Source organism: Dromiciops gliroides, chromosome 4 (assembly GCF_019393635.1).
Source record: "Dromiciops gliroides isolate mDroGli1 chromosome 4, mDroGli1.pri, whole genome shotgun sequence".
NCBI lineage: Eukaryota > Metazoa > Chordata > Mammalia > Microbiotheria > Microbiotheriidae > Dromiciops > Dromiciops gliroides.
In genome coordinates, this window is record NC_057864.1 from 489065432 (window position 1) to 489091885 (window position 26454).

General features: G+C 42.8%; 1 protein-coding gene across 1 annotated transcript in view; it reads left to right on the plus strand.

Annotated features, from left to right (window-relative positions):
• IQCA1 (IQ motif containing with AAA domain 1) overlaps positions 1-26454 on the plus strand; it is a 220034-nt gene that overhangs the window by 19616 nt on the left and 173964 nt on the right. Inside the window, exons 3-5 of the mRNA XM_044005245.1 lie at positions 2975-3094; positions 10363-10554; positions 12252-12323. Of these exons, the coding sequence (XP_043861180.1) occupies positions 2975-3094; positions 10363-10554; positions 12252-12323 (384 nt within the window). The remainder of the gene's footprint in view (positions 1-2974; positions 3095-10362; positions 10555-12251; positions 12324-26454) is intronic.

Below are 26454 nucleotides of genomic sequence, written 5' to 3' on the forward strand. Positions count from 1 at the left end.
TCAGGATAGAATTTTTATAGAAGGTGATACTTGAGCCGATTGTTGAAGGAAGCCAGGGGTTCTCTCTGGTAAAGGTGAAGAGAGAAAGTTTTGTAGGCATTGTGGGCAACAGCATGAAAGGGAATTATGCATAATCAATTTGGAAAGGAAGGCTGGAGTGAAACTTTGAAGGGCTTTCAATACTTGGTCCTAGAGACGATGGGGAGCCATTGGATTTGGGTCCTTTCATCTCTGTATTCCCAGAATTTAGAATAGTATTTGTTTGGTTTTTTGTTTTTGTTTTGTGGGGCAATGGGGGTTAAATGACTTGCCCAGGGTCACCCAGCTAGTAAGTGTCAAGTGTCTGAGGCTGGATTTGAACTCAGGTACTCCTGAATCCAGGGCCGGTTCGCCACCTAGCCGCCCCAGAATAGTGAGTATTTAATAAACATTTGAGGGGGATTGTTAGCAGAATAGAATGGGGCTATTTTGTTGCGATTTGTGCTTTTCTTAGAACAGAAACAGGAGAAATAATGATATCATTTGTACATTACAGTCATACTGATATCACCCTTAAGAAACATGCCTATATATTCTGGTCTAAAACTCTAAGAGAAGAATGTTCTCAGCAGGGAACAATCTTTAGCCTGTTTCTGAAAGAGAACCCTATTTGTAGTTCTTCATAAAGGACATTAATTTGTTAGTTTAAATAACATCCTGGATTTTAATTGCAAGTATCAATATGTGAAAACATTGTCGTGTGTTTTGTCCCTGCTGAGAAACATAAAATGTGTTTCACTCACAGCACAAATGACTGTAATGAAGGCTTCGGCTTCTTTCAAACAAACAAATCATTAGTGTTTATAATAAAAGTATAAACAGGGCACCAATTAATGAATTTTCTAATGAAACTTCTCTGTGGCAGACATGACAGATGTACTCTTGGAAATAGGACAGCAAAATGATAGGGGAAATAGCAGTATTTATATCCTGGTAGCTTTAAAACATTGGCTTCTCCAAATTTATTAAAATGGTTTGATCCTCTGGGCCAAATAAAATCGGAAGACAATTTCAGTGTCTTGCTTTAAATAAATACTAGCTTTCAAAGATACCTGGGTGAATTATCTTGTGAAAAACCTTATTTTCATCAAAATGATGAAAAATCATGAGAAATATATTCTTAATAAATGGGAATTTTGATGACATCACGCAGAATTCTTAAGGAAATCTTAGAAATCACACCATTACATAGTGTATATTTAATTAGCAAAACTGAAATGACTCTAGAAATTTCTATTTTTTAAGGTCTCATGTTTTAAAATTCGCTGCATTCTCAAATTAGCAGAGATCTTAATGTAATTTCAATGTGGCGAATGCACAGTACATTAATAGCACGCACTAAGAATTTAGGGGAATGATTCAGTTGTGCTTTGGTCCTGTCAATTAATTACTTGTTTCATGCAGCACTTGAAAGATGCTAGAAACCTTTTGCTACTGTGACTATAGATTTTGGCTTGATTCCAATGTAGCTGTTTGGAGTTGAGGGATTTGGAATTACTGGGAGTCCTCACTGGGGCTGGGCTGGATTTTCCTCTTGTTTAATGGAAGAAGGTTTTGCAAACAAGCTCACAGAGAAACAAGTTTGCTTTGGAGAGCAGGAGGCCAAGAAAGGTTAAGAAGATAACAGAAAATTCCTTAGAAGTCCGTAAGTGTCATTTACATACAAACACTTGGTCCCCTAACAGCAAATTTGTCTGTTCATCAAAGCGGGTTCCCCAGGTCCTTTACCTAGCAACACATTTTCAGCCTAATTTGAATTATTGTACAAGCTTGAAAAGAAACATTCCCTGAAAACATTTAAAAATCAGACTGGTCTTCCATTAATTAGTCATTATCAGTAAGGTTTTGTTCCATTCTGATTGTGAGAAATAATTATTAATAACTGATACCTTGGGGACCCAGTGATCTCCCATTTTTTCTTAGTCCTTTCTCTCTCCCCCTACTCAAAGGTCTAGTTAGTTCTCCTTGAAAATAGGATTCCTCTGGATCAAACCCAACCCAAGCTTACAAAGAATCTTGGTGGGGCAAAAGATCCTTTTGTCTAGAGGACTTTACTGATCCGATTTCACTAACTACACCTAGGTGGAAACTATTTTGTCCTGATCAGCTTGGGGGTGGGGGGTCCTACATTTTTTTCTTTGAAATCATCTTATCAGGAGGAGTTGAGTGGCCTGAGTTATGCATCCCCAGACTTCATTTTAATATAACCCTCCTCCAATCATGTCAATCAATTAATTATATTTGGTTGTTGTTAACCAACTGGATTTGATTGCTTATGTGATGGACCTCCTACAATTGGAAGGGTGTTCTGAGAGAAATGGCCAGTAGACTTCCTTTTATTAATAACCTGTCAGTGTATTAATAAAATGATTAAATTACCCAGAAACAATATCGCTCATATTTTTAATTGTCACGTGATAAAAAAAACCACGAGGTTAGTCATCAAATTTTTTCTTTCTCGCCCCTAACTTATAGCATACTATACCTAGGACTGAATGGGAACTTCTAGGCCACCAAAGCTGACTCTCCCGTTTTACTGAGGAAGAAATGAAAGCGCAGGGACAGAGTGACCTGCTCAAGATCACACAAGATAGTAAATGTCTGAGGTGGTACTTGAACTCAAGCCTCTGACTCTTTAGCCAAGTTTTTCCCACTCTGCAGATTTATGGTCATTGTGAAACCACATTGCATCTGCTTGTTCATCATAAAAATAGAAATGGAAATTAATTACCAGCCTTGTTGGTATATTGATTCATGTACTTGTTAGGATCACTGGGTGCCCCCAAGCAAAACCCTTAAAAACTCAGCTTCAGTTTTCTAATCTGTCAAATGGGATTATAAGGGCTGCCAGACCTCAAGGCTTCAAATCCATGGGAGCTCATAGGATTGCATGTGAATCCAAAGGACTCCTTGATCTCTTTTTTTTCTTTCCCAGGAACATCTAGACATTCCCATTCCAAAGTACTTTTTGAAAGAGAAGATGGAGGTACTAAGGGAACGAGAGAAGATCCTCGCTCAGATCTTGGCCAATGCTGGATTGGAAGCGCTGCACCTGGTTTGTCCCTGGTTTCTTCACTTTCTCAAAAGTATACTTGGTGTTAACTCTCTCTGTGGCTAGCTCTGAAGAATGCTGTCTTTCTTGGGACTGGTAGGAGAAGGTGGCAGACTTTGGGCACGGTAAACATGAAGTAGAATAATACTTCTGACATTTCGTTTATCAGTGCTACTGGAAGAACCACAGAACACTGAGAAATCAGGTTATATTCAAAGACCAAAGTGCTGTCAAGGACAGAGTAATATGTGTATGTACGGATGGGTGAAGGAGATTATTGGGGGAGGGGAGGGGAGGAAACACTACAGGTTATGGGGATGAGAAAAAGCTTTGCTTTATATAGAAGATGCTTCATTAGCTGAGTTTGGAGGAAGCAAAGGATTCTGCTTTGAGGTGAAATTCTCCCTGTAGGAGAATTGGCCCTGGGAGAAGGAGAGATTCAGTGGGAAGAGCATCCTGTGGGAAGAACAATGACTAGGATAGCCTGGGGGGGTTGTAGAGTCTGTGAAGGAGAGTGTTGGGTAATAAAGCTGGAAAAGTGGGTTGAGGCAAGATTGAGGAGAGTTTGAAATGATAAAATGCTCCTAAAGGCTACAGGGAGCCACGGGGTTGATTGGATGGGCAAGTGACAGGGTCAGACCAGAGGGAGGGAGGGAGGGAGACAGGTAGGAAGGAAGGAAGGGATAGCTGAAGGGAGAAAAGAAGGAAGGAAGGGAGTCATCTATATGTTGTTCACATATAAAATACAAGGGATCAATCCAATTAATAGTTACCAAAGTTCATCGAACAGAACATCCATTGTACTACTAATTTTGGAAAGGCAAGATTGAGCTCAGGCTTTGGGCTGAGAATCATTCTTAGAGCCTTGAATTAATACAGCAGGAATTTAAATTTATTTTTGCCTCCATCATTACTCTTCTAAAAAGAATTTAGTATTGCTCAAATGATTCTGTCATGAGGTAATTTAGTAGATGTTACTAGTAAACACTTGTCTTGACAGTGATTGAGCTAGGCCTAAGATGCTGTTGTCTGTAGCTGTTTAGTTTTCAAGGGTGTGATCTATAGGGATGTTTTGTGGTCGGTAGAACCCCAAAGCAGCCATATCCAGTGTTTGCCTAGAAAGGAGGAAGCAAGGGGAAGATGAAGGAAGTGGCTAGAAGCTGGAGGATTCTTTGAAAGGCCTGGGAGATAATTGACGTTTGCTGCTTTTGTTTGGATTTGGGTTTGGCAGTAAATAGCAAGTCTCCTGATGATACCTGGGTAAAGTGCTGTCTTCAGACACAGAAAGATGCACAAAAAAAGGAAATCTAGAAAGTTAGAAGAAAAATAGATAAATTGGAAACAAAAATGACCATAGAACTGATATAGATGAAAAGCAAAAATGTATCCCATCAGCAACTGCAGGTGACCTATAAACAAAAAATATATATCCATATAAAATTTTCTTTGAAAAGAAATGACGAGGGGCAGCTAGGTGGCATAGTGGATAGAGCACCACCCCTGGAGTCAGGAGTAGCTGAGTTCAAATCCGGCATCAGACATTTAACACTTACTAGCTGTATGACCCTGGGCAAGTCACTTGACCCCAACTGCCTCACTTAAAAAAAAAGAGAGGGAAAAGAAATGACAGAAGTGATAGGTCATAAAATGTGGACAGCAACCAAGCAGTGCTCTGTGGTCATTAGCAACAGAGGCCAGGGGAACCCCACAGAATCAGCTGAAGAGCTCAATGTCAGCACAAGTGACAGAATTCTCCTAAATTCTTTAAAGATTTCATGGCTTTGTGTACCCACACCTATATGTCCATATACATATCTCTCTGTGCACAAACATATATTACATATAGGCATGCTACATATATAATCTATATATACATCATACACACACACACACACACATATGTATGTATATACAGATATATTACACATACAGATATATTGCATATACTAAACAGCCACTGGTTTTCCTTCTGGAGAAGAAGGCTCAAGTGCTAGAGAAAGGCCTCTCTGCTGTCCTGACCGTGAGGGCTGAAATGTGCCTCAGCAGGAAGGAATAAAATGTTCCTGGTGGAAAATGAAGAAGACTCTTAAAACTAAGAATGATGTGAAGAGGCTGAAGAGTAGAAGAATACGAGCTAGGAGATGATGGGGAAATTCTAGTCGACGGCCCCTGGAATGGGTCGCTGCCATGGAGGCCAAATGAAGATCCTGTGAGGAAGGAGGAGTCTCTCCTTTTACCTAGAAGGAGGAGGCACCCAGGTGCCAGGTGCAATGACTCAGGGCATTCATTCCAGGTCACGTGAGTCAAGTCAAGTCAAGCATTTATTAAGCTCCGCTATTTTTGTAGGGATTGGTGAAGGGAATCCTCCCTGCTGTGTTTATCTGGCATAAACATGTTGGCTTGGTCCTGGGCAGCCAGGACACAGGCTCCTTTTCCGAGTTGCCAGACTGGCCGGCAGCTATATGCTTCTCATGCATGATTCATGTGGGAATGAATAATAAAGCTATAAGGAATGGGGAAAGAATCCTGGAGATTCTGAAACTGTGGGCAAGGAGCAGGAATCTGGTGGGGCAGGGAGCTCAGGGAGTATAGAGCATTTCCATTATTCTTTCTGGCAGACAGTAGGGATTTGAGAAGAGAAAGGAAGAGATCAGAAGTGAATGACCAGATGAAAAATGATGTCTGAGACCCAGCTTAAAAGGCAAGAATCTCTGGGTTGAAAGGAATCTCAAGGATCCCAGCTGATACCTGAAAATGTTATTCCATCTGGCAGTGGCCTCTGTATAAAGACCTCCGAAAGGGAGAACCCTCCTCCACTGGTCCCTGAGGTGTGCCCCGTTCCATTTTTGTACAGCTCGGATTATTAGGAAGTTTTTCTTGACGTGAGACATAAATTCCCCTCTTTTGCAGCTTCTGCCTATTTCTCCTGGTTTCCTTCTACGAGATCAAATATCTCATTGTTAAATGAGATCATATCTGTAAAGAAAAGTGCTTAAGACAATGCCTGGCACAGGCAAAGTCTCTAATCCCTCGCTCATATCATAACTCTTCAACATTGGAAGTCAGCTAGCACATTCCCCCACCTTCTGATCTCTAAGCCAAAGGTTTCCAGTGCTTTCTCCCCCTCCTTATGTGGCACAAACTTAAGATGATTCCCCATTCTGGGCTACCTTTCTCTGGACACTCGTCAATTCACCCACACCCTCCTGAAAAGGTAGAAGCCGAACCTGAGCACAGCCCTCCAGATGCCACCTGACTAGGACAGGATTGGGCAGGACCATCGGTCCTTATTCCTGGATGCCATGCCTCTCTCTGAATATAGCCTTGTATCATCTTTCTTGGCTTTCATAGGACCTCGCTAATACTTGCTGACCTTGCAGTCCCCTAAGAAGCTCTGGGTCTCTTCAGACAGACTGCTGTCTACCCATATCCCTCTTAATGTAGACTCAGATTGTGTGAATTTGCTTGGCTTCCATAGCATCCTATTAATGTGCCTTGATCTTGTAGTCAGACAGACTGCTGACTCATCATGCCTCCTCCTCCATCTAGGACCTCTGAAGTCAGCTTGTTAACTCAAGTGGGACCGTGTTCCATCTGGTCAATGCTCTAGCCATCCAGAATCTTCTTGGATCCTTACTTCATCATGTAATATGTTGCTGTTCCTTCCCCTTTTGTGTGATCTGCAAATTTGACAAGCATGCCATGTATCTCCTCATACAAATCATGGATAAGAATATTCAACAACCCAGGGCCAAGCACAGTTGGATCTCTGGGGTGTTGTACGGGGGGCCACCATGCAAGTTGACATGACACCACTAATGTTTACTCTTAGGTTCTGACCACTCTGGTCCAAATCTATCAAATAGTTTTGTTGACAAGCCCATCTTTACCACAAAAATATCTTGAAATGCTCTGCCCAAATGCTTTGCTAAAATCTGAGTAAACTGTATCTGCAGCTTACCCCCATCACAGCGGTTCCATGGCTGTCAAAAAAGGATGTGAGGGCATGAGAAACATTGTTGATGTAGCATTCCTGCACTTTGGGATCATTGCTTCCTTTTCTAATAATCCCTCATGACGTTTGTGAGTCCCGCGGAACTTGCAGAATACGTTATCAAATCTGTGGTTGTTGGTCTGGAGTTTGCAGATTCTATTCTCTTCCCTTTCTCTCAAACTGGAAACCTGGATCTTTCCAGTTCTGCAGGAACTCTCCAGTTCTCCATGGTCTTTCAGATACCCCTGGAAGAGGCCCAGAAATCCCAGCTATTACTTTTTTAGAACCTGAGAATGTCATCCATTTGGGCAATTTGGAATGATCAAGAACAGCCAGGTGCTCTCTTGTCATATCCTTACTTATATGCGATACCAATCAGGGGGTGTACTGGTAGATGTTTAACAACCAGCTCTCTGGGAAAATATATGTACAACACACTTTTAAGTTTAATCAGCGCTATTAACATTTTTCTCCATTGCTTTGCTAAGTCTAGACAATCAGCAAAACAGTCAAGCAAATCCAGCTTTGTGGCATATTCTGATTTCCAAGACGTAAATGCTCATACTGAAATCTAACTTTTATCAGCTGGTTCAAGCTGGCTCTAACACACCAGCTCCCTATTATTCATGTTTATGCTACTCTATTTAGTCTAAATCTCATCATCCATGGCAGAAAATACAGAATCCAAATGAAAATTGGGCACCTCCGCTTTCCCTCTGATCAGTTAACACGATCCCTTCTCTGGGCCTCCTTTAACAGAGGGGCTGTAAAACCCATCTTTGTTTCCCCTTCCTTTTCTTACTAGCCCCCAATTCTTCTGAGATCTAGCCCTCCTGACACATTCTTAGCCACTCATGCTTTGGAAAAATTCGGCCTCTGTTGCCTGGCCTTGCTTCCAACCTCTGGGCATGGCTTTTAAAATCCCAGTTGTTTTATGAGCTCCTTGTATCTCTGCATCATCCCCCCAGACAACATCTGGTTTTCCTCTTCAATGGAACCATTTTTCTTTGTGTCTTCAGAACTCCATTCTTGATCACTTCCCATCCTTCCTGGGATGAATGGCTTCCAGTGATGAATTTTATCCATTGGAATCTCTCTGGGCTTCTCTGAAGCTTTCGTAAATGGCTGAACAGGGATGAGGTAAGAACATCCACCCACATCCTTCACACCTGGATGGAGGTGAACCTTTGAAAATTTGATTGTTTCTCCTCTTTGCAAGATATGTACATGCCCCCTTGAGAAGATGGATGGCATCTCGTTGGTCCATGAACTTGTCAACCTTTTATTCACCCGTAAGACGGAAAGATGAGGTCTCTGTCTATGAGGATGATATGATTAGCAGAGGCTATTGTCCAAGGGAGCCACCCTTTTAATTGACCCTAGGAAAGGGAGCCCTTAGGACTATCCGAGAGAGGGGTATTCAGCAGACAGAGCTGGATGTTAGAAAGGAAGGTTGAGGGTTTTCCATGCAGCACCACATCGGCAAGGCAGGGGCAGATAGACAGTGGTCACCTCATCATGGAAACCTTTCTAGTATGGTAAAACTCAGCAGAACTCAGCTTCTACTGGCATGACCTCACAAAAGCAGGGTCACAAGATCAGCCTCATTAAACATGGAGAGAGGCAATCTGACCACTTGGGGGTGAATTCTGTGGCAATGGTGACCCATAGAACAAAGGAAGGTAACTACTGGCCTCAGTCCTATGGTGATTATAATTTTCCTATTAGAATTCTAGAATGGTCAGTGATGGCAGGGACCTTAGCAACCTAGTCAGAGCTCCTCATTTCATGTGGGAAATCTACACAGGCCCAGGGATGTTGGAGATTTCTTGGTTATTGATGTTCCCACAGGAAAAATCCAAGCTGAAGGCAAATAGGCAATTAGTGGAATTATTATTTTGACTGACATTTCTGATCTACATTATTGCTACCATTAAGAACCATAGCACTGGATAGGATTTCATTTAAAATAAAAGTGGAGAAAAGAAAAAGCTATGGAATCTTTGCATTTAGGATCATCTAATGAGATGGGGAAGAGAGAAAAGGATGAAATGTCTCTTATATGAAAAGCACCGAGGACTCCCTATTGCTTCCCAGAACACAAGCAATTTATTGTTGTTGTTCAGTTGTGTCCAACTCTTCATGTCCCCATTTGTGGTTTTCTTGGCAAAGATACTAGTTTGCCATTTCCTTCTTCAGCTCATTTGACAGACGAGAAACTGAAGCAATGAAGTGACTTCCCCGAGTCACACAGGAAGTATTTGAGGCTGGATTTGAACTCAGATCTTGCTGACTCCAGGCCCTCCTGCCCCCACATGCAAACTGTTGGGCATTTAAAGCCCTTAGCACTATGACTCTACCCTCCCATTACAGGCTTATTTTCCCTTCATGAACTTGACATTCCAGAGAATATGCAGTATTCCTTCTCCTTGCCTTTGCCCAGGGTATCTCCTGTGCCCGGAAGCCTCTGGAGATCCTTAGCTTTCTTCCTAGCCCAACTCCATGGCCACATTCTACATGAGGCTTTTCCAAATCCCCAGCCTCCAGTAATGACTCAGTATTTATTCTGTATTCTGTGTGGTTTTGTTTGTTTGTTTTTGCGGGGCTGTGGGGGTTAAGTGACTTGCTCAGGGTCACACAGTTAGTAAGTGTCAAGTGTCTGAGTTCAGATTTGAATTCGGGTCCTCCTGACTTACAGGGCTGGTGCTCTATCCACTGCAGTGCCACCTAGTGGCCCCTCTGTATATTTCCTTATCCATGTACATGCTGTTTCTTTCCATGGAATGTCCGCTCCCCAAAAGCAGGCGTCTGCTTTCCTTTTAACTTTTCCATCCCCGGTACCTGGCACAGAGCAGGGGCTGAATCAATGCCTGTTGATTGATCAAAATGACTAAACTATCTTGTCAAAAAGCCTGGGAAGCCCCATTACGGCTCATTGCTGCTCACTGGGGTCCTTGTGCTTAACCCTGATGCAGAGGACTTAATACAAGGTGAGCGGGATTGCCTGGTATTAAAAATAAGTGCATTTATATATAAAAATGACATTTCAGAAGTGTCCCTGGTTGTTCCCAAGTGTTGGACCTTGGGTGCTTGCTTGTTTTGCCCACCTCTAGTTTTGGTTCGGTGCTTAAATAGTTGTAGAAAAGAAGTGATCAGTGTTCCTTAATTTGGGGGGAAATGCTCTTTCCCCACCTCCTGTCCTCATTAAAGTGTCTGAAATGATTACTTGTGGATGGATGGTCTGTTTCATGGAGGAAGTGTCCATTGTCTGTTGCAGAAGCTACCTCTAAAGATCATGCCCCTGGAAGAAGCCGTGAAGTTGATCCAGATCTCAGAGAGAGCCCGCCAAGGCCGCCTGAGAGCCATCTTCATGCGGCAGATCTATCACCAAGACATTAGAGAAAAACAGGCCCGGCTTCATGGGGAAAAAATTCCAGACTTGGGCAGTGCTGCCATCCGGATCCAAAAGGTGCCAGTGTGTTTGTTTGCAGCTGGGGTGGGGAACTGGCCTGGGCCAGCTAGAAAGTCACAGGATTGGGAATGAGCGCCTCAGTGTCCCCTCTGTGAACAGGAACGACTTGGGCCAAGCTCTCACTTAATAGCGGCCCCTATGACCTCTCCCAACATCCTTGGATTTAATTCCAAGAGACTTAACCAGTTGTGTACGGAGAAAATGGCCAACTGCTTCTCTGGTCAGATGAGAAGGATAACACCTCAGAGGTATTCCCCTCAAAATTCTTAAGTGGGTATTGATGATTGGGGGCTGATGTAAGCTAAGTTTTCATGGAAGAAGATCTTTTTGATAAATAGGGGTCAAATACTAAGATCTGATGGAGGGGGTATAAAAGACTGCATGAGCTGAGAATTTTTAAATAGTTCCTAGGAGTGGTTGGTATTTGGGGGGGGGGAGGGAACCTGCATCTGGGTTTTGTTGGCATAGAACTTACCACTGAAAGCCAGCATGGTGTCATGGAGAGGGTACTGGACTGGGAAGCAGGAAGACCCAGGGTCAAAGACATTTACTAGATGTGTGATGCTGGAAAGTCACATTCTCTCAGCCTGCATTTCTCAATTTCCTCATTGGTATAAACTGAGGAAGCTTGATTTGATGTCTTTCAGGGTTCCTTCCTGCCCTCAATATATGTTCCTAAGAACTGTGGGCCAATCTCACAACAAATCCCCTCCACCATTATAAAATGGGCTGCTTTTGTGTAGTATAGAGGGTTTCTGGGTGAGAGTATCTTCAAGGTTAAATGACCTGCTCGGGGTCACACGGGCAGGGTGTGTCAGAAGTGGGACTTGAGCCCACATCTTCTTGACTCCATCATAAGCTCTGTAGCCACTAGGTCACCCTGTCTCTTCCTTAGAAATTATTTTTTTCAAACATAGAAAGCATACGTTCCTTTCCTTCCCAGATCAAGGTTCCTCTCATTTTATCACCTTTACCAAGGAAGAGTCTATTGGCATGGAGGAGAGGAACTCTATAGGGGTTCTAGATACAGAGGGCAAAACCTTTTCCTCGTGCCAATGGAGTCTCCATTCACAGTGACCACATTTATAATTCTATATTCTGTTTATTTCTAATATATAATTATATTACAATATATATAATATATAATTATATTACAATTTAATTAAATATTTTTTATTTATATTTCCATATGTTTATATATTTGTGTTTAAATATGCTATATATTCATATTACAAATACATTTATTTATATTAAAATATATTATATATTTATATTATAAATAAATTTGTTTTATAATACATTATGAATAGATTTATTTATTATAAATATATACTTATGTTATAAATATATTTATGGTTTACATATGTTTATAAATAAATATATATAAATAAATGTAATACATTAAATACAACATTATAATATTTATAATGAAATAGAGGAAAGTTCAGCTAACACTGGGCAGTGAATTGGGCCAAGGGCCATGTGACTGCTAATTATAGTGTTATAGTGAGGCCAATTGTGGGGTGACAAGCTCCTCCTGTGAAAGTTCTGCCTTCATGGGGCTGGAGGGTCCTGCCTTCCTGGTCAGCAGGGAACCGAGGCGCCTGCTGAGGGAGGGGTGGTGGCGCAGGAGGGGTATCCTTTTTCCACATGATAACCAGCTCACTGATCTCACAATTCTTGTTTCTAACCAGTTCTGGCGCTCATTCCACCAGTATAAGAAAACTGTAAAGGAAAAGGAAGAAGAAATGATATTTCTAGGAATGGTGAGTCTTCATGCAAAAAGTGAAACTTCTGCCTGCTTTAATGTCTATGAGTCACCTCTCTGTGTGTCTCTCTGCTCTTTCTCTGTTGCTTTCTTTCCCTTTCTCCCTCTTTCCTTATCTTTCTTTCTCTCTCTTCCTGTTTCTGCCTATCTTCTTTCTGACTTAATGACAAATCTCTAATATCTTCATTTTAGAGAATTTTTTTAAGTTTAAGAGGATTTCATGGTCAAAGGAGTGGACACCCAAATGACCAATGATGGGAAACTATGGACTCCCCTTCATTAATGAATGTCTGGTTCCAATTGTTTCTGGCCCTCCAAATGCCATCTCTCCCTGGAATGTCTTTGCCTGGGGCCTCCTCCATCTCTGGAATTCTCTTCCTCTTCCCTCTGGTTTCGTTCAAGACTCATCTCAGGATCTCCCTCCCACTTGAGATTTTGCTCGACTCTCCTGGAGTGTTAGTGGCCCCTTGTGCCTGCCTCCTAGGTCAGGGGGCATTCTGTATTTGCTTTGGGCTGTTCCACTGAGATTTCTGTGCCCATCATGACACAGCCTCCCTCCCTGTGTGTCCCACCCTGGCGCATGCCCTGGTCATCATGGTCATCGCTGCCAGAACTGCAGATCTCTAACTTCCCTAGAGCTTCCTTGTCTGAGTCCCCAGCCCTACCCCCAGACTTCGAGAGCTACAGGCTTTAGGGCCCCTTGGAGGAGTCTCTGGTCTACACTGGCAGGTTTTCATCTTAGTTGTCTGTTCTCACACGGGCTTCTCTGGCACAATCTCTTTCCTATTGCCCTAGGCCTCTGGCTGTTTCGTGGGACAGTTTTGGGTCCAATGAAGGCATTTATTATAGTTCCTCTTTGGATTCTTTTTTTCAGCCCAGTGCTGTTTTCCAATGTTTGCTGGAGCATGTGTGTGTGAGAACTGGGCTCCTCTGGGACCTTCCCAGAGACACCGTAATGACAAATCTTCTCTGCCGTTGTTGGGAGACACCTCAGCCCCAGGCCTCCCCCTCCCCCATGGCCTCTGAATGGGGAGGGCATGCGCCGTCCTTCCCAGAGAAGCACTCACAGAAGTCGCCCCATCTCCCCACCAGGAGCACTTTCCGAGCCCCGGAGCAGAATGTACCCTTGGTTTGATGCCAGCGCTGGGGGGGGGGGGGGCCCAGACCATGCACAGGAGCAGGCATTGAGAGAACCTTAAGAAAGTGTTCAGTTCAATCCAGTGGACAGAGGGATAGGTCTGCACCAAAGCCCTTCAAGGACTCTTGAGGGATGTTAAACAGACCCTGTGACTTTGGAGCAGAGATTCATGGTGGGTAGAAAGGCTGGGAGCAGATCCTGAAGCACGAGAGAGCTAGTCAGTGAACACGACTAAACTCTCCTGTCTGTGCGCGCCAGGCCCTGTGCTGAGAGCTGGGGCTTCAGAGAAAGAGAAAGCCGGTGCCTGCCCTCAGGAAGCTTACATTCCAATGGAGACTCGAGTGGTGGCTGTCCTCCGTCCTGGCAGAGGACCAAAAGGGTGTTAGAGCCAAGACAGCGTGCCCAACCGTGGCTGATGAGGCCAGTAGGAGCTCGGGAGGCTCTGCCCCAGGCCGGGCACAAATGGTCCGTGTGGACGTGTGGAGTGGAGAGGGCTCTCACTCCGTGCATCTCGATTCTTTTGAGCTGCTGCAGCTCTGCTCCACTCGTAGAGCACAGAGCCTTCTCTGATGGGGGCACGCCGCACTGGGTGGTGCTGTGCCAGGGTCTCCCGTGTCACACAGTCAACTCCAGAGTTCTTCAGAGAGACCTGGAGAGTGTCCTTGTACCACTTCTGACCTCTGTGTGAGCGCCTGCCTTGGTAGAGAATCTGAACTACCCATTGTGCGTAGGTGAATCAGGAAGGCATTTAGTGAGTGCTCCCTGTGTGCCAGACACTGACTGAATGCAGGGAAGCAAGGCCTGCTAATGGGACAATACCACCCAGAAAAGAGAGCTGGGGAGCAGGACGGGCAGAAGCTAAGGCAAGAGCTAGGCTCCTGAGCTGTCCAGGGTGCTGAGAGGTTGAAATGAAGGCAGTGGTGGCAGTCTATGCAGCATGGTGAGAAGGTGTCCAAGAAGGGTCACAGGCGGGCTGTGGTTAGATTAATTAATGGTAGACCAAACAGTACAAGGCCTAGACATCATCAGAAAAGGCATGGACCTGAAACCACAGCCCGTCTACACAGAGAGAGCACTGGGTATCATTGTGGCAATGCTGGCCTCCCTACATTCCCCATCTCTCTGCCTTGTCACTGGGTGTGCCACCTGCCTGTAATGTCATCCTTCCTCTCCCCCTGGTCCCAGATTCCTGGCTTCCTTCAAGGCTCAGCTCAAATTGCCCCTTCTTGAGGTGGGGGGGGGGTCCTTTCCCAGTCCCCTCCGCTCCCCAGCTGCTCCTGCCTTCCCTCTGAGATTGCCTTCATCCGCCCTGTACACACAATGCTGTTTGGGTGTTGTCTTGCCCATCAGAATATGATGAGCTCTTGTCAAGGGCTGATGTTGCCTTTCTTTATATCCCTAGTGCTTAGCACTAGGTATACAGTACCTACTGTATACCTGGTACACAGTAAGTGCTTAATAAATCTTGAAGACTGATTTATAGATTGATCTTTTAAAAAATGCATATTGGGAACTGGAAAAAGTTTTGGGAAAAGTACCCTCCCCGAAAAGTAGGTGGCACGCTGGATAGAATGTTGGGCCTAGAGTCAGGAAGACTCCTCTTCCTGAGCTCAAATCTGGCCTCAGACACTACTGTGTAACCCTGGGCAAGTCACTTCACCCTGTCTGCCTCACCAAAAATTAAAAAAAATAAATAAACATAAGTGCTGTCATTTCCCCCCATTTTACATGTGAGGAAACTGAGGAAAACATAGGTTAAGTACTTGCCTGGCTGTCATACAACAGATCTTCCTGATGCCAGACCCGGCCCCCTCATCACTGGGCCACTGAGCTCCCTCTCTATGGAACATTGTTGGACTTATAGATATGAATAATGATAGTGAGCATTTGTACAGCACTTTCAGATTTTCAAAGTGCTTTACATATATTATCTCGCTGGGTCCTCACAGCTCTTTGAGAGGTCCTATTATCATTCCCATTTCACAGATGGGAAAACTGAGGATGGGAGCAATTAAGTGCTTCACCAAGGGTCACACAGTTGGTTTATGTCAGTGGCAGGATTTGAAACGAAGATAGAATAAGAATGAATGAATGAATGAATGAACACTTACAAAGTGCTTAGTAAGTATTGGTCATGGGGTTTAATATGGATTTCTTTGCTGAATTTGTTTAGTAAATTCTAAAGCTGCGTTAAAAGGTAGCTTTGTGGAAAAGCCCTGATGACCTTCCAAAGTATTAGATGTGTGGAAGGCTGAAGGTTGGGCCAGAAGTATAGAGGAGTTCTCAGAGGTTTCAGACAAATCAGTTCATGACTAATGACTCTGTGAAGAGTTGTTGATGGGCTCTGGCTAGTCTTTGTAGGGAAGCACATTCTACTCAATGAGATCTGTACTGGTGCCACCCTCAGAAGGAATGGCCCAGGGTGGTGCCGGGGGCATGGACTACTCTTCTCATTCAGTACGGATTCCTCCCCTTCCTTTACTATTTAGTGCCCGTGCCATCCCTTCTGCCACGCACTTGTGTTTTCTCTTGTATTATTATTATGCTTTTAAAAATTGCTCTGTGTGTGTGTGTGTGTGTGTGTGTGTATGTGTGTGTGTGTGTGTGTATGATGTCTCACCAATAAGGTTATAATCTCCTGCTCTTGTATTTCCCCAGGCCTAGCCGCCTGAAGACATAGTAAGAGGTCAATCAGTTCCTGTTGAGTTGAATGCAGTTGTTTTGTATATTACACCAGTGCCGGGGTGAATTGCAGATTTCCATTTCCCCCTAGGGAGCCCAGTTCACCTAGCATTTTCAATTGGAAGCATCAAGGCATAAAACATGACTTTAAAAAAAATAGCACTTATCCCTTGGAATAGACCTCCAAATAGAGAGATAATGAATGAATTTTCTCATCACCTTTCTCATGGCTGGCATCTGCTAATATGTGGGCTTTTTTGGGTGGTTGTTCATTTTTTTAACTCTATCTTATACACTTCTGTCTCATTCAGAATAATAGCAATAGTGATCATCAGGGGTAAACACATATTGAAAGGATGTTTCTTTCAAAGGAAAAATGATGATGAAAATTATTTCTGTTTGGATTAAACAGTTAAGACTTGGATTTTGTCTTGGGGGTGGGGCATGGTTCTTGAAGCAGAAACATACAAAGAAGACCCCTGGCCACCCATTCGGTGCTTTTTGTCAGGAAACAGGGCCATAACTCTAGGCTGGCTCTTTTTTCTTCCTCTATTTTAGTTTCATTATTTTCTTTCACTTTTGAATGCCCCTGTGCCTTTCTTTCTGGACTCTAAGGAAAACAAATGGACCAGACAGCTGTGTGCCTTGATATATATGTCGAGTGCCACAGGTCATATCCCTTTGATGTACAGTCATGCCAGCCCTCCAAAAATGACCATAGATCTTTGTGTGTAAATATGATAAATTTGCTTTCCCTGTATTCCAGTCCTTATGCAAACTGCAAGGCCTCCTCCTCCATCATTGTTGAGAATAGCAAAATAGCCTATTGACCCCACCGTTTGGGGGGAGACTTGCAAAAAAAAACCCCATAGAATTTCTTCACATTTATTTTGCAGAGCTATTTAATTCTGAATTAAAATCTCAGCCATTTTTTTTAACGTTTCAAATTCTCCAATGGTTAGGGGAATCTGAGAATGACCACAGTGTTGTTCCCTGGTTAGCTCTGCTATCAGCATACAACCAAAGTGCTTACAGTCGTTTTCTGGAGAGCCTCTTTATTTTCTTTGAGCAAAGTATGAAAATCTATGTCCCAGAACTTTAGAAATGCATGCTTCCCTTGAGGGAGTGAAGCCACATGATTCTGCTGCACATGTTTGTCTTAATCACAAATAAATCATGGTGTCTAAGACCCATTCAACTTCCAAAATAAAGTAAATCTGACCAGAAAAGCATCGATCACTTCAGGGGAACCCCAAACTGCTTCTCAAGCCCCTCTTATTTCCCAGCTTCCTTTGATCTAAGCCATTCATAAATATACCGAGACTTTCTGGGGACAGCCCTCTAACCCTCCGAGTGGGGGCTGTCTCTCCCCTCCCGATGGACTGGGTATCCTAACAATCAAATGGGGGCAGGAAGCCTTGCCTCGTTGTTCCTTTCTTGGTTTTCCCAATGTAAAAGTGCCTCTTTTATGCTTAGTGAATTTAGCAAAACCTAATTTAAATATGCCATCACTCAAAAACAAATCGTAAGTCCTTGCGAATAGACTAATACTGATTGGTGAGGGCCTTGTTTGGCCCACTATACCAAGACAACACATGTAGCACTTCAGTTAACTCTGCTATCTTCTCACTAACCACCCTATGAATAAATACCTCTGTACTCACCTATTCCTCACTGCTCTGATGAATAATAAAATCAATACTGCTGTTACTGCTACTACAACCGAAAGGGGTAGGCCAGTCGACTTCCTGGGGCTCTGATCCCCATTCCTGAAATATTCCAAAACAAAGTGTCCCCTCCCAGCCAGCATACCCCCTCCATGTCTTGTCTCTCTCATTAGAAAGCTCCTTCAGGGAAGGCACTGCCGTTATTTTTGTCTTTGTTTGGTGTTTAGTGTAGTGCTTGGTAAAGTACATGAGCTTGCTGACTAAATGTTCCTTTGTTTAACCTCATCCTGAATCCCCAAGATTTGCTAGCTTGTGAAAGAGCTTTTTCTTGCATGAGCCTCCATAGAGCAAAATGAATCCGTAGAAGCAAATCTCCAATGAGGAATCTCTCACCTCTATGTGGATATCATGAAAGATTCATTGATAAATGCAGTCATGGAGACAACCACTAATGGCTGATATCAACAAAAACATAAAAGAGACACACATGCTTGGGCCAAAGATGTTCACCAAGGTCATAGAGGACCCCTTGCACAGAATGCGGCGAGAAGAGGGATTCCCTAGAAAGAACGATCTTGTTTTTGGATGGCATTTTACAGAGTAATAAGCCCCAGAATTCTGTAGGTCTTCTTCAGTGAATTGCCCAATAATCCATGGGAGGAAAACCAAGCAGATAAAATATGATTACAGTGCATGCACTTGACTCACTGTCTTCTGCTGCCTGATTCTTACTGTTTGACTAGGGAACCTTAAAATTCACCATTTATGCTCTTTCTAGCTCCCTGACATCCCAATTCCTTAGCTTCCTTAAATCCCATGACATACCCTATTCCACCTCAGCCATTCATTGGGATGGTCACACCCTACCATTACCAACAAACATCCCACTTCCTTAATTAAACACACACACACACACACACACACACACCCATTTGACCATCATCTCCCATCATTGCATGTCTTTCTCTTCCTCACCCCTCCCAAACCTAATCTTTGCTCTCATCATGAGCTCCAATCTCTCCACCCCTCAGTATTTTCTCATACCATTAGCCCAATGGGGACTTCACTTTCTTTCTTTATCCTGCTGCTAAATGTCTTCAGCTCTCAAATCCCTTGCATACCGTCCTATTGATGCCACGTATCATCCCCAGTTCATTCCCACCGTCAAGCTCTTCCACTCCTATTCCTGTACTCCTGCGTGGAGTACAGGTCATATAGCCAGTCTAACTGGATACATGACAAATTCATGTGATCCAGATTCCACTGTGCCCTCACTGCAGTAAGGTAATCCTTTCATTCTTCCCTAATTCATTCCCCACCTCACTCCTCATAGAAGCTGTTTTGAATCTTCTCTTCTCTTCTCTGTTCATACTTCCCGCTATTCCTCTCCCCATTCATTCACACAGCTAGTAAGTGTCAAGTGTTTGAAGCCAGATTTGAATGCAGGTCCTCCTAAATCCAGGACTGGTACTTTACCCATTGCGCCACCTAGCTGTGCCCTTCATTTATTCTTCATTGAGGGCTTTGCTTCTTGAGAAAATAGAAGCCAGTGCATATGAGTTCCATCTTTTCCCTTCTCTTCATCTCAGAATCCCTTGACACCGTCTCTTACTCTCTCTTCCTTTCTCCCAGTCTCTGACCAAGAAGTCAAAACCCTTTTCCTTCCCAAGGCTAACCTCTCTCAATGTGTGCTTGATCCTTCCATCTCCTGTCTTCTCAATCAATCCCCTCATACGAACCTTCAACCTCTCCCTAGCTACTGCTACTTCCTTCCTGCCTTCAACTATGTACAAGTTTGCCCCATCTTTAAAAATCTTTTACCAGATTATATCATCCCAAGTGATCATCCTATATATCTCTTCTCTTTTTAGAGTATACTTGAAAAAGGCTAACTATATTCACTGCTTCTACTTCCCTTCTCACTAATTTCCTTCATCCTTTGCAATATGGTTTCCAACTCCATCACTTAACTGAAACTGCTTTCTCTAAAATTACCATTGATCTTCTAATAGCCAAATGCTGGTGATCAGTTCACATCCCAACTTCCCTGCTGCATTTGATATTCTGGATCACCATCTGGATGCTCTCTCCTCTCTAGGTTTCCATGACGTTTACTCTTCCCTTGTTCATACACCTATCTGATTGTTCCTGCTATTTCCCTTGCTGGCTCACCATCATATCATGCCCCCTAACTTTGCTTATTCCCCAAATCTGTCCTCAACCCATTTCTTCCTCTGTATTCTCAGTGACCTCAAAAGCTGCTGTGGGTTTGATAATTATCTCTCTGCTGATGATTCACAGAGTCCTGACTCTCTGTGGATCTTCAGTCTCCAATCATTAATTACCTATTGGAAATTTCAAACCTGACATCCCAGAGATATCTCATGCCAAAAACATCCTAAACTCAGCTCCCTATCTTTCCTCCCCAAACCAGTCTTCTTCCAAACTTCCTTATTTCCATCAAAGACATGTCAGGTCTTCCAATCTTCCAGGTTTGTAACTTCAGGGTTATCTTGGACTTCAAACTCTTCCTGATGTCATGTCCATTAAGCTGCTAAATCATTTCATTTCTAAGTCTGTAGCATCTTTCCTATCTGGCCCTCTTTCCTGTATTCACAGCCACCCCCTTAGTTCATACTCATCCTCCTTCACCTAGTTTAATGCAACAGCTTCCTCACTGCTTTTCCTGCCTCAAGCCTCTCCCTACTCTTGTCCGTTTTCCACCCTGCTGCCAAAGAGACTTCCTTAAGTGCGTGTCTGATCCTGTGACTTCCCTACTCAGGAATGTCCAGTGGATCCCTTTTGCCTTTAGAATGAATGATAAACTCTTGTTTGTATCTTTGAGGGCCCTTCACACCCTGGTGCCAGCCTGGCTTTCCAGCCTCAGTGATTCTGTGCACTCTGTGATCCAGCTAAACAGACCATCTCCCATCTCCTTGGCTTTGCGCTGGCATTCCCGATGTCTGTAAATCACTCTCTCCTTACCTTAGACCACCTTCCTTCCTAAATTTAAGAGCCAGGTAAACATGGTGACCTAGGACAAAGCTTGCATTTTAAACTTTATTTGTGAGATGATATGGCTTATCCTGAATAGAAATGACTGATAATTTAATCATATATGGAATGCTAAGCTTGAATCCTGCCTCAATTACTTAGGAGCCACATGACCCTCTCATTCACTCTCTCCCAGTCTCAGTTTCTTTATCTTCAAAATGGGAATTATAATAGCACCTGCTTCACATGACTGCTATGAGGACAAAATGAGATGACATGTAAAATATTTTGCAGATTTTGTAGCTATATAAATGTTAGCTTTTATATGTATACTCTTTTTTTTAAAGAGTGCCTTTTCTACTATTGGGTTCATGTGTGTGTGTATGTATACTTATATTAACACACATTTTATATATACATATAGACCTATTATTAGAACTAATACTCTTCATATCTCTATCTGCATCTATATAGTGTAAGGGCCAAATTTAGTATGGGGAATTAATTGGGCAACTTGCTGTAATATTGGGGTAAGGAAGGAGATTAACAGTCTCTTTCAGAAAAAAAACAAAACAGGGTTTATTGATGAGAACAAATTTAAAACACAAGTAAGGTTAATGAAATAGGGACAAAGAAAAAAGGAATAGGAGAAGGAAAATTATGCGACCTTCAATCACAGCACCACCCGGCCTCAGCAGTTCCCAAAGAGCACACACCTGAGTCCCGCCTCTCTTTCTCTCTCCCTCATGCCAGAATGAATGTCTCTTCCCTTCCTGGTTCCTCTCTCCCTCCCCCAAAGGGGAGGTCCTTCAAGCTGATTGATTGAGAGTGGTCTCTTGCTGACGTCAGTAGTACACCAGCACATCACTCAGGGCCAGCCAGGTGTGGCCTCCATCCACTCATCCTTAAGTGGGTACTTAGTTTCTCATTCTTACCCAATTCAAACAATACTAAATCAGGTGGGGCTCCTGGGCATCTGCCAAATTCCATTATTTTATCACATTCCCCACTTTGTTTTGTCAAGAAACACAGGGTGTTTCCTCGATGAAACAATAGATATATGGATATATCTATATAGATATAAGGATATATAGAGAGGGAAAGAAAGAAAGAAAGAAAAAAAGAAAGAAAGAAAGAAAGAAAGAAAGAAAGAAAGAAAGAAAGAAAGAAAGAAAGAAAGAAAGAAAGAAAGAAAAGAGATTGGAGAGAGGAGAGATAGGAGAGAGAGAGAGAGAGAGAGAGAGAGAGAGAGAGAGAATTGGCTTTTCTTTTGATGGAAGGAAGGAGGTATATTTGGATTCTTGGCTATAATCCTCTAATTAATCAATGTCCTTTTGAATTTGATCTTGATGACAAACATATCTGGGTCATGGCAAATATCTCTACACATGGCTCAAGAGTGTAGTGATACATTTGTCATAACAAAACCTTTCCTGAGATCCAAGAAGATTTCTAGATATGCTGTTTTTCTAATGTATTTCTGGTTAAGGTATTCTCTTGCTACCTTGAAATTATTCTTTCCCATTGTTTCTTTTTGCTACATTGTACTAATGCCTAAATCACTTGGCTTATCCAGTCAGATCATATTTGAGGATCTTCAAAAGAAGAAGTCTGGCAGGAGGCCCAGGAACACATATTTGGGAATGGCCTTGAAACCTACATAATATGACATCATTACCCATAACATAGCTCTCTCGTACTCCATACCAAACACATTTTGTGGGGTCGTCATATTTCCTAGATACAGTGTTTTAAATGTTTGCATTCTGGAATCTCCCAGCCAGAATAAATAGTATTCTCCAGAATGCATGTGACCATTATTTTAATTGGCAGCATCAGTGGAGTAGATCAAGTAACAAGAAGGCTCCATGAATGTCATAGATTTCCTTCTGGGGATCCCTTTGACCTTCCTTTGGTATGTTGACATGGCCATCACCTACTTTGGATATTGTCCTGAGATCAATATTTTTGTTATAATAAATCTTGCCTGAAAGAGCACTTATTAAAGGGGAGGGGAAGCAGACAGTTTGAGAAGTGTCAAACTGAAACCTGAAATACAGGGAAATCCCTTCCTTCGAGATCCTTCGATGAAATCAGCTGTGTAAAACAAACTTGTCTGAATTTCCGTGTGAAATGAGGGTCATTCCCTTCCAAGAATTAGTCACTGACTGCAGGCTATGCAAAGTAGAATACATCTGGTGTGATTCTAACAACTGCTCCTCGGGGTAAGTGCTACCCTCGCTGTGCAGCGGAGAAAACTGAGGCTCAGAAATCCTGAGACCTTGCCCTGGGTTAACACATCCAGTAAGGGTTCAAACCAGCAGTAGAAGCCGGGTCTTCCTGCTTCATCATTCTGCAGCCGCTGTACTGTCTTGCCTCCTGTCTTCTCCCCGGGGCACTTGCTTGGACATTTCACCAATGCACTGCTTCTGCAGACATTTTTGGAATCATCTGAAGCCACACAAGAAAATCAATCATGTTCCTTTATAGTGACCCCCTTTTCTTCCCCCAGATACTACCCCCATCCTTGGCTACCCAGCTGGTTCACCCATCTTATTCAGCAGCATTTTCCCTGAGGGACTCGGGGACATTTTCAGGAATCTGTTCCATCCTCAGAGGACAAAGATTTATCGGAATGATGCCTAGGCTGAGGAGTGTGCCACGTGCTCTGACAGCAGTTCCCAATAAGCACTCCAACACAGCTGGAGCAATGGCATTGGCCTTGACCCAGGAGAATGACCTACAAGGGGGCAATATGCATAGTATTCATTGAGTCTATATGTGTGTTACATCCTCAGCTCGATGACTTTAGAGTCACATCTCATGCATTCAAAGACCCCAGGGACTTTGTGATGAAAATGAGCTGAGTGTTCCCTCCAACAATGCAGGTCGTGGTCCTTCCACACCGTCCCTTCCTCCTTGTCCTCCTCTGGGCCACTTCTAATGATAAAATGGAAAGCTTTCTGTCAACAGAGCATCCTGAAAACTTTACCCATTGAACAAAACGCACTGTTAAAAAAAATAGGATGTGTTTTGTTGCAAAATACATGTGTGACCAATTTCAAGCTGCAAAGTATCCTGACATCTGTTAACATTTAACACTGAATCTTCTAGACCCGTAATCAGTCTTTTCAAAGAACAATCCAAGAAGGAGATTTCACACAAAAGATTTTCAGGAAGAAAAACATTGACAGTGGAAACCTTTTGACAATAACAGAGAGCAGGAATAGCAGCATCTACTGGATTTATCTTGGGGAATCACAAAAGAAAGCTAACCTGTTTTATCTTGAATTCACTATGAGGGAAAGGCTAAATAATACCCAATCTCTGGTCCTCTGCCCAACCTCCACTCCTCATTGGGGTGGCGGGGGGCGGTGCTCCTGCTGTATATTTACATAGCACAGTATTTAAAACATAAGAACATTAGTCTGGAATATAATGAAATGAAATGGGTCATTTTCATAAATCAAGGAATACATTCTTCACCTCCCCACCTCAAAATGAAACAATCAGAGAGCCATTACCTCCTCGCCATTAGGCATCCCATCTGTCAAAATAGAGCAGTAAGGATACTTGGAGCAGGCAATGATCTGGCTGAGGGAGTACCTCTGAGTATTTCCAAATGAACAGTAAGGCATCCTGTGTTCAAAAGACAAAGGATGCTAATTATTCTCAGCATTTCAGATTGCAGGATCCCATAAGATGCTTTTTTTCCCTTTTGTAATTAGGTGGTTTCTAGCTATAGCTGTTGCTAGACCTTTTCCTTTTGGTGAGGGTAGGAGATGGTATATGAGTTTTGAGGGCAAAACATCCCCAAGGCAGTGATCTTTCTGATGTTGAAAACTTTTAAAATCACTTCTTTGTAAGTATATTTAAATGTCTCTGATTGATTGACCAGATTCTCATTTGGGCAAATGTCCATTTTGTTTCACTAATTTGAACAAGGGTTTTTAAAAGACAAAGCCCATCAAACATTAGATAAGCATTTTAAGTTAATGGCCCGTGCAGTCCTATTTTCCCACAAACTCAAGAAGCGTCATATTATGTCCTATTTTTACAGCAACATCAATTATTAATATGTATATTTTTGCTGACAGAGGACCTTGCTATAAATGTAAGTTTCGTTATCCAGTTCCGGGTCATTAACGGTGGAGAGCTTGTAAATATCATGGTGTATTCACGTGGGAAGCCTTCATTAAGATGCATTATTGTTCAGCTGATGTCGCTCGATACCGAGTGCATTACAGCCTCGTTCTCTGGCTCCCTCTAATATTCGTAATTTGTTTTTAAATGAGGTGCTGTTTATGTGGTGAGTTAACAAATTTGAATTTCACACGGGCAGACAAGTTGCTAAAGATGAAAGGATGCTCTTGGCCCAAAGGGGGAAAAATTGCTCATTAACATTTGGCTTGTGTATACAGAGTATCTACCACCTTTAAACTCAGTGGGAGGGAGGGAGGGAGGGAGGGAGAGAGAGAGAGAGAGAGAGAGAGAGAGAGAGAGAGAGAGAGAGAGAGAGAGAGAGAGAGAGAGAGAGAGAGAGAAGCTGCAAATGACCCCCATGAATTTTTATCAGAAAAAGTCTACATAAAAGAGTGTGTATAAATACACACATGTTAAGACTAAGACATGTGCTCCAAAAGAATCCTGTTCCTTCTAGATGATATTCCACCTTCCACCTCCATGCTTTTGCACAGGCTGTGCCTGATGCCTGGACTCCACTCCCTCTTCATTTGTACCTCTTAGAATTTCTTGTTTCCTTGGAACTTCAGCTTAAATACCAACCCTTACCTGAAGCTTTCCCGCTCTCTCCAGCTGCTAGTGCTCCTCCTTCACTCCTTTTTGAAAGTATATCCTTACATATGTACATGTTATTTTCGCCAATAGAATGTAAACCCTTTGAGGGCAGGGATGTTTCGTTTTTGTCTTTGGTTGTACCTGAACTTAATTATTATTTATTCCGTGCCAAACATTATTCTGGGTGCTGGGTAGATGAAAATAAGACAATCCCTGCCTCTCAGACTGATTAAATAGGAGTCAGGGCATCCTGAGTTCTAGCTGATTTGGCACTAACTAGCTTGGTGAAACCAGTGGAACTAGTGGAACCAGTGACTCAGGCAGGTCACTTATGAATTTCCATTTCTTCACATCTTAAGTGGAATAGGAATATGTGCTCCCCGGCCCCCCCCCCTCAGAATTTTTATGAGGAACAAGCAGCTAAGTGTCTATTAAAGAACCTTTTCAAATATGAGACTCCATACAAATGGGAAGAGGTGGAATTTTCAAATTTGGGTGACTGGTTGTCCCTTATTCTTTAGAAGAGGTCCCTAAATATTTAATTAAAGGTGATAAAAGTCCATAGCTTTTAAGGAGATAATGGTAAATAGGGCTCCTCTATTTGGGGCTTCATTGATTTTCATAGGTAGAGATGAGAAAAAGACCATCCCATATGGGATGGGTGTGTATCCATCTGGGAGAAAAAGAAAGTGGCACCGTTTAGGGACAAATTAGCAGGACCACTTCACTCATGAAGACATGCTAATTGAAAAACAATAAAAACGATCAATAAAGTGTTGTTGGGAAAGCAGAGGAAATAGTCACGAGCATTTTTCATTCTGTAATGACCAGTGTTCACAGGAGCTAAAATC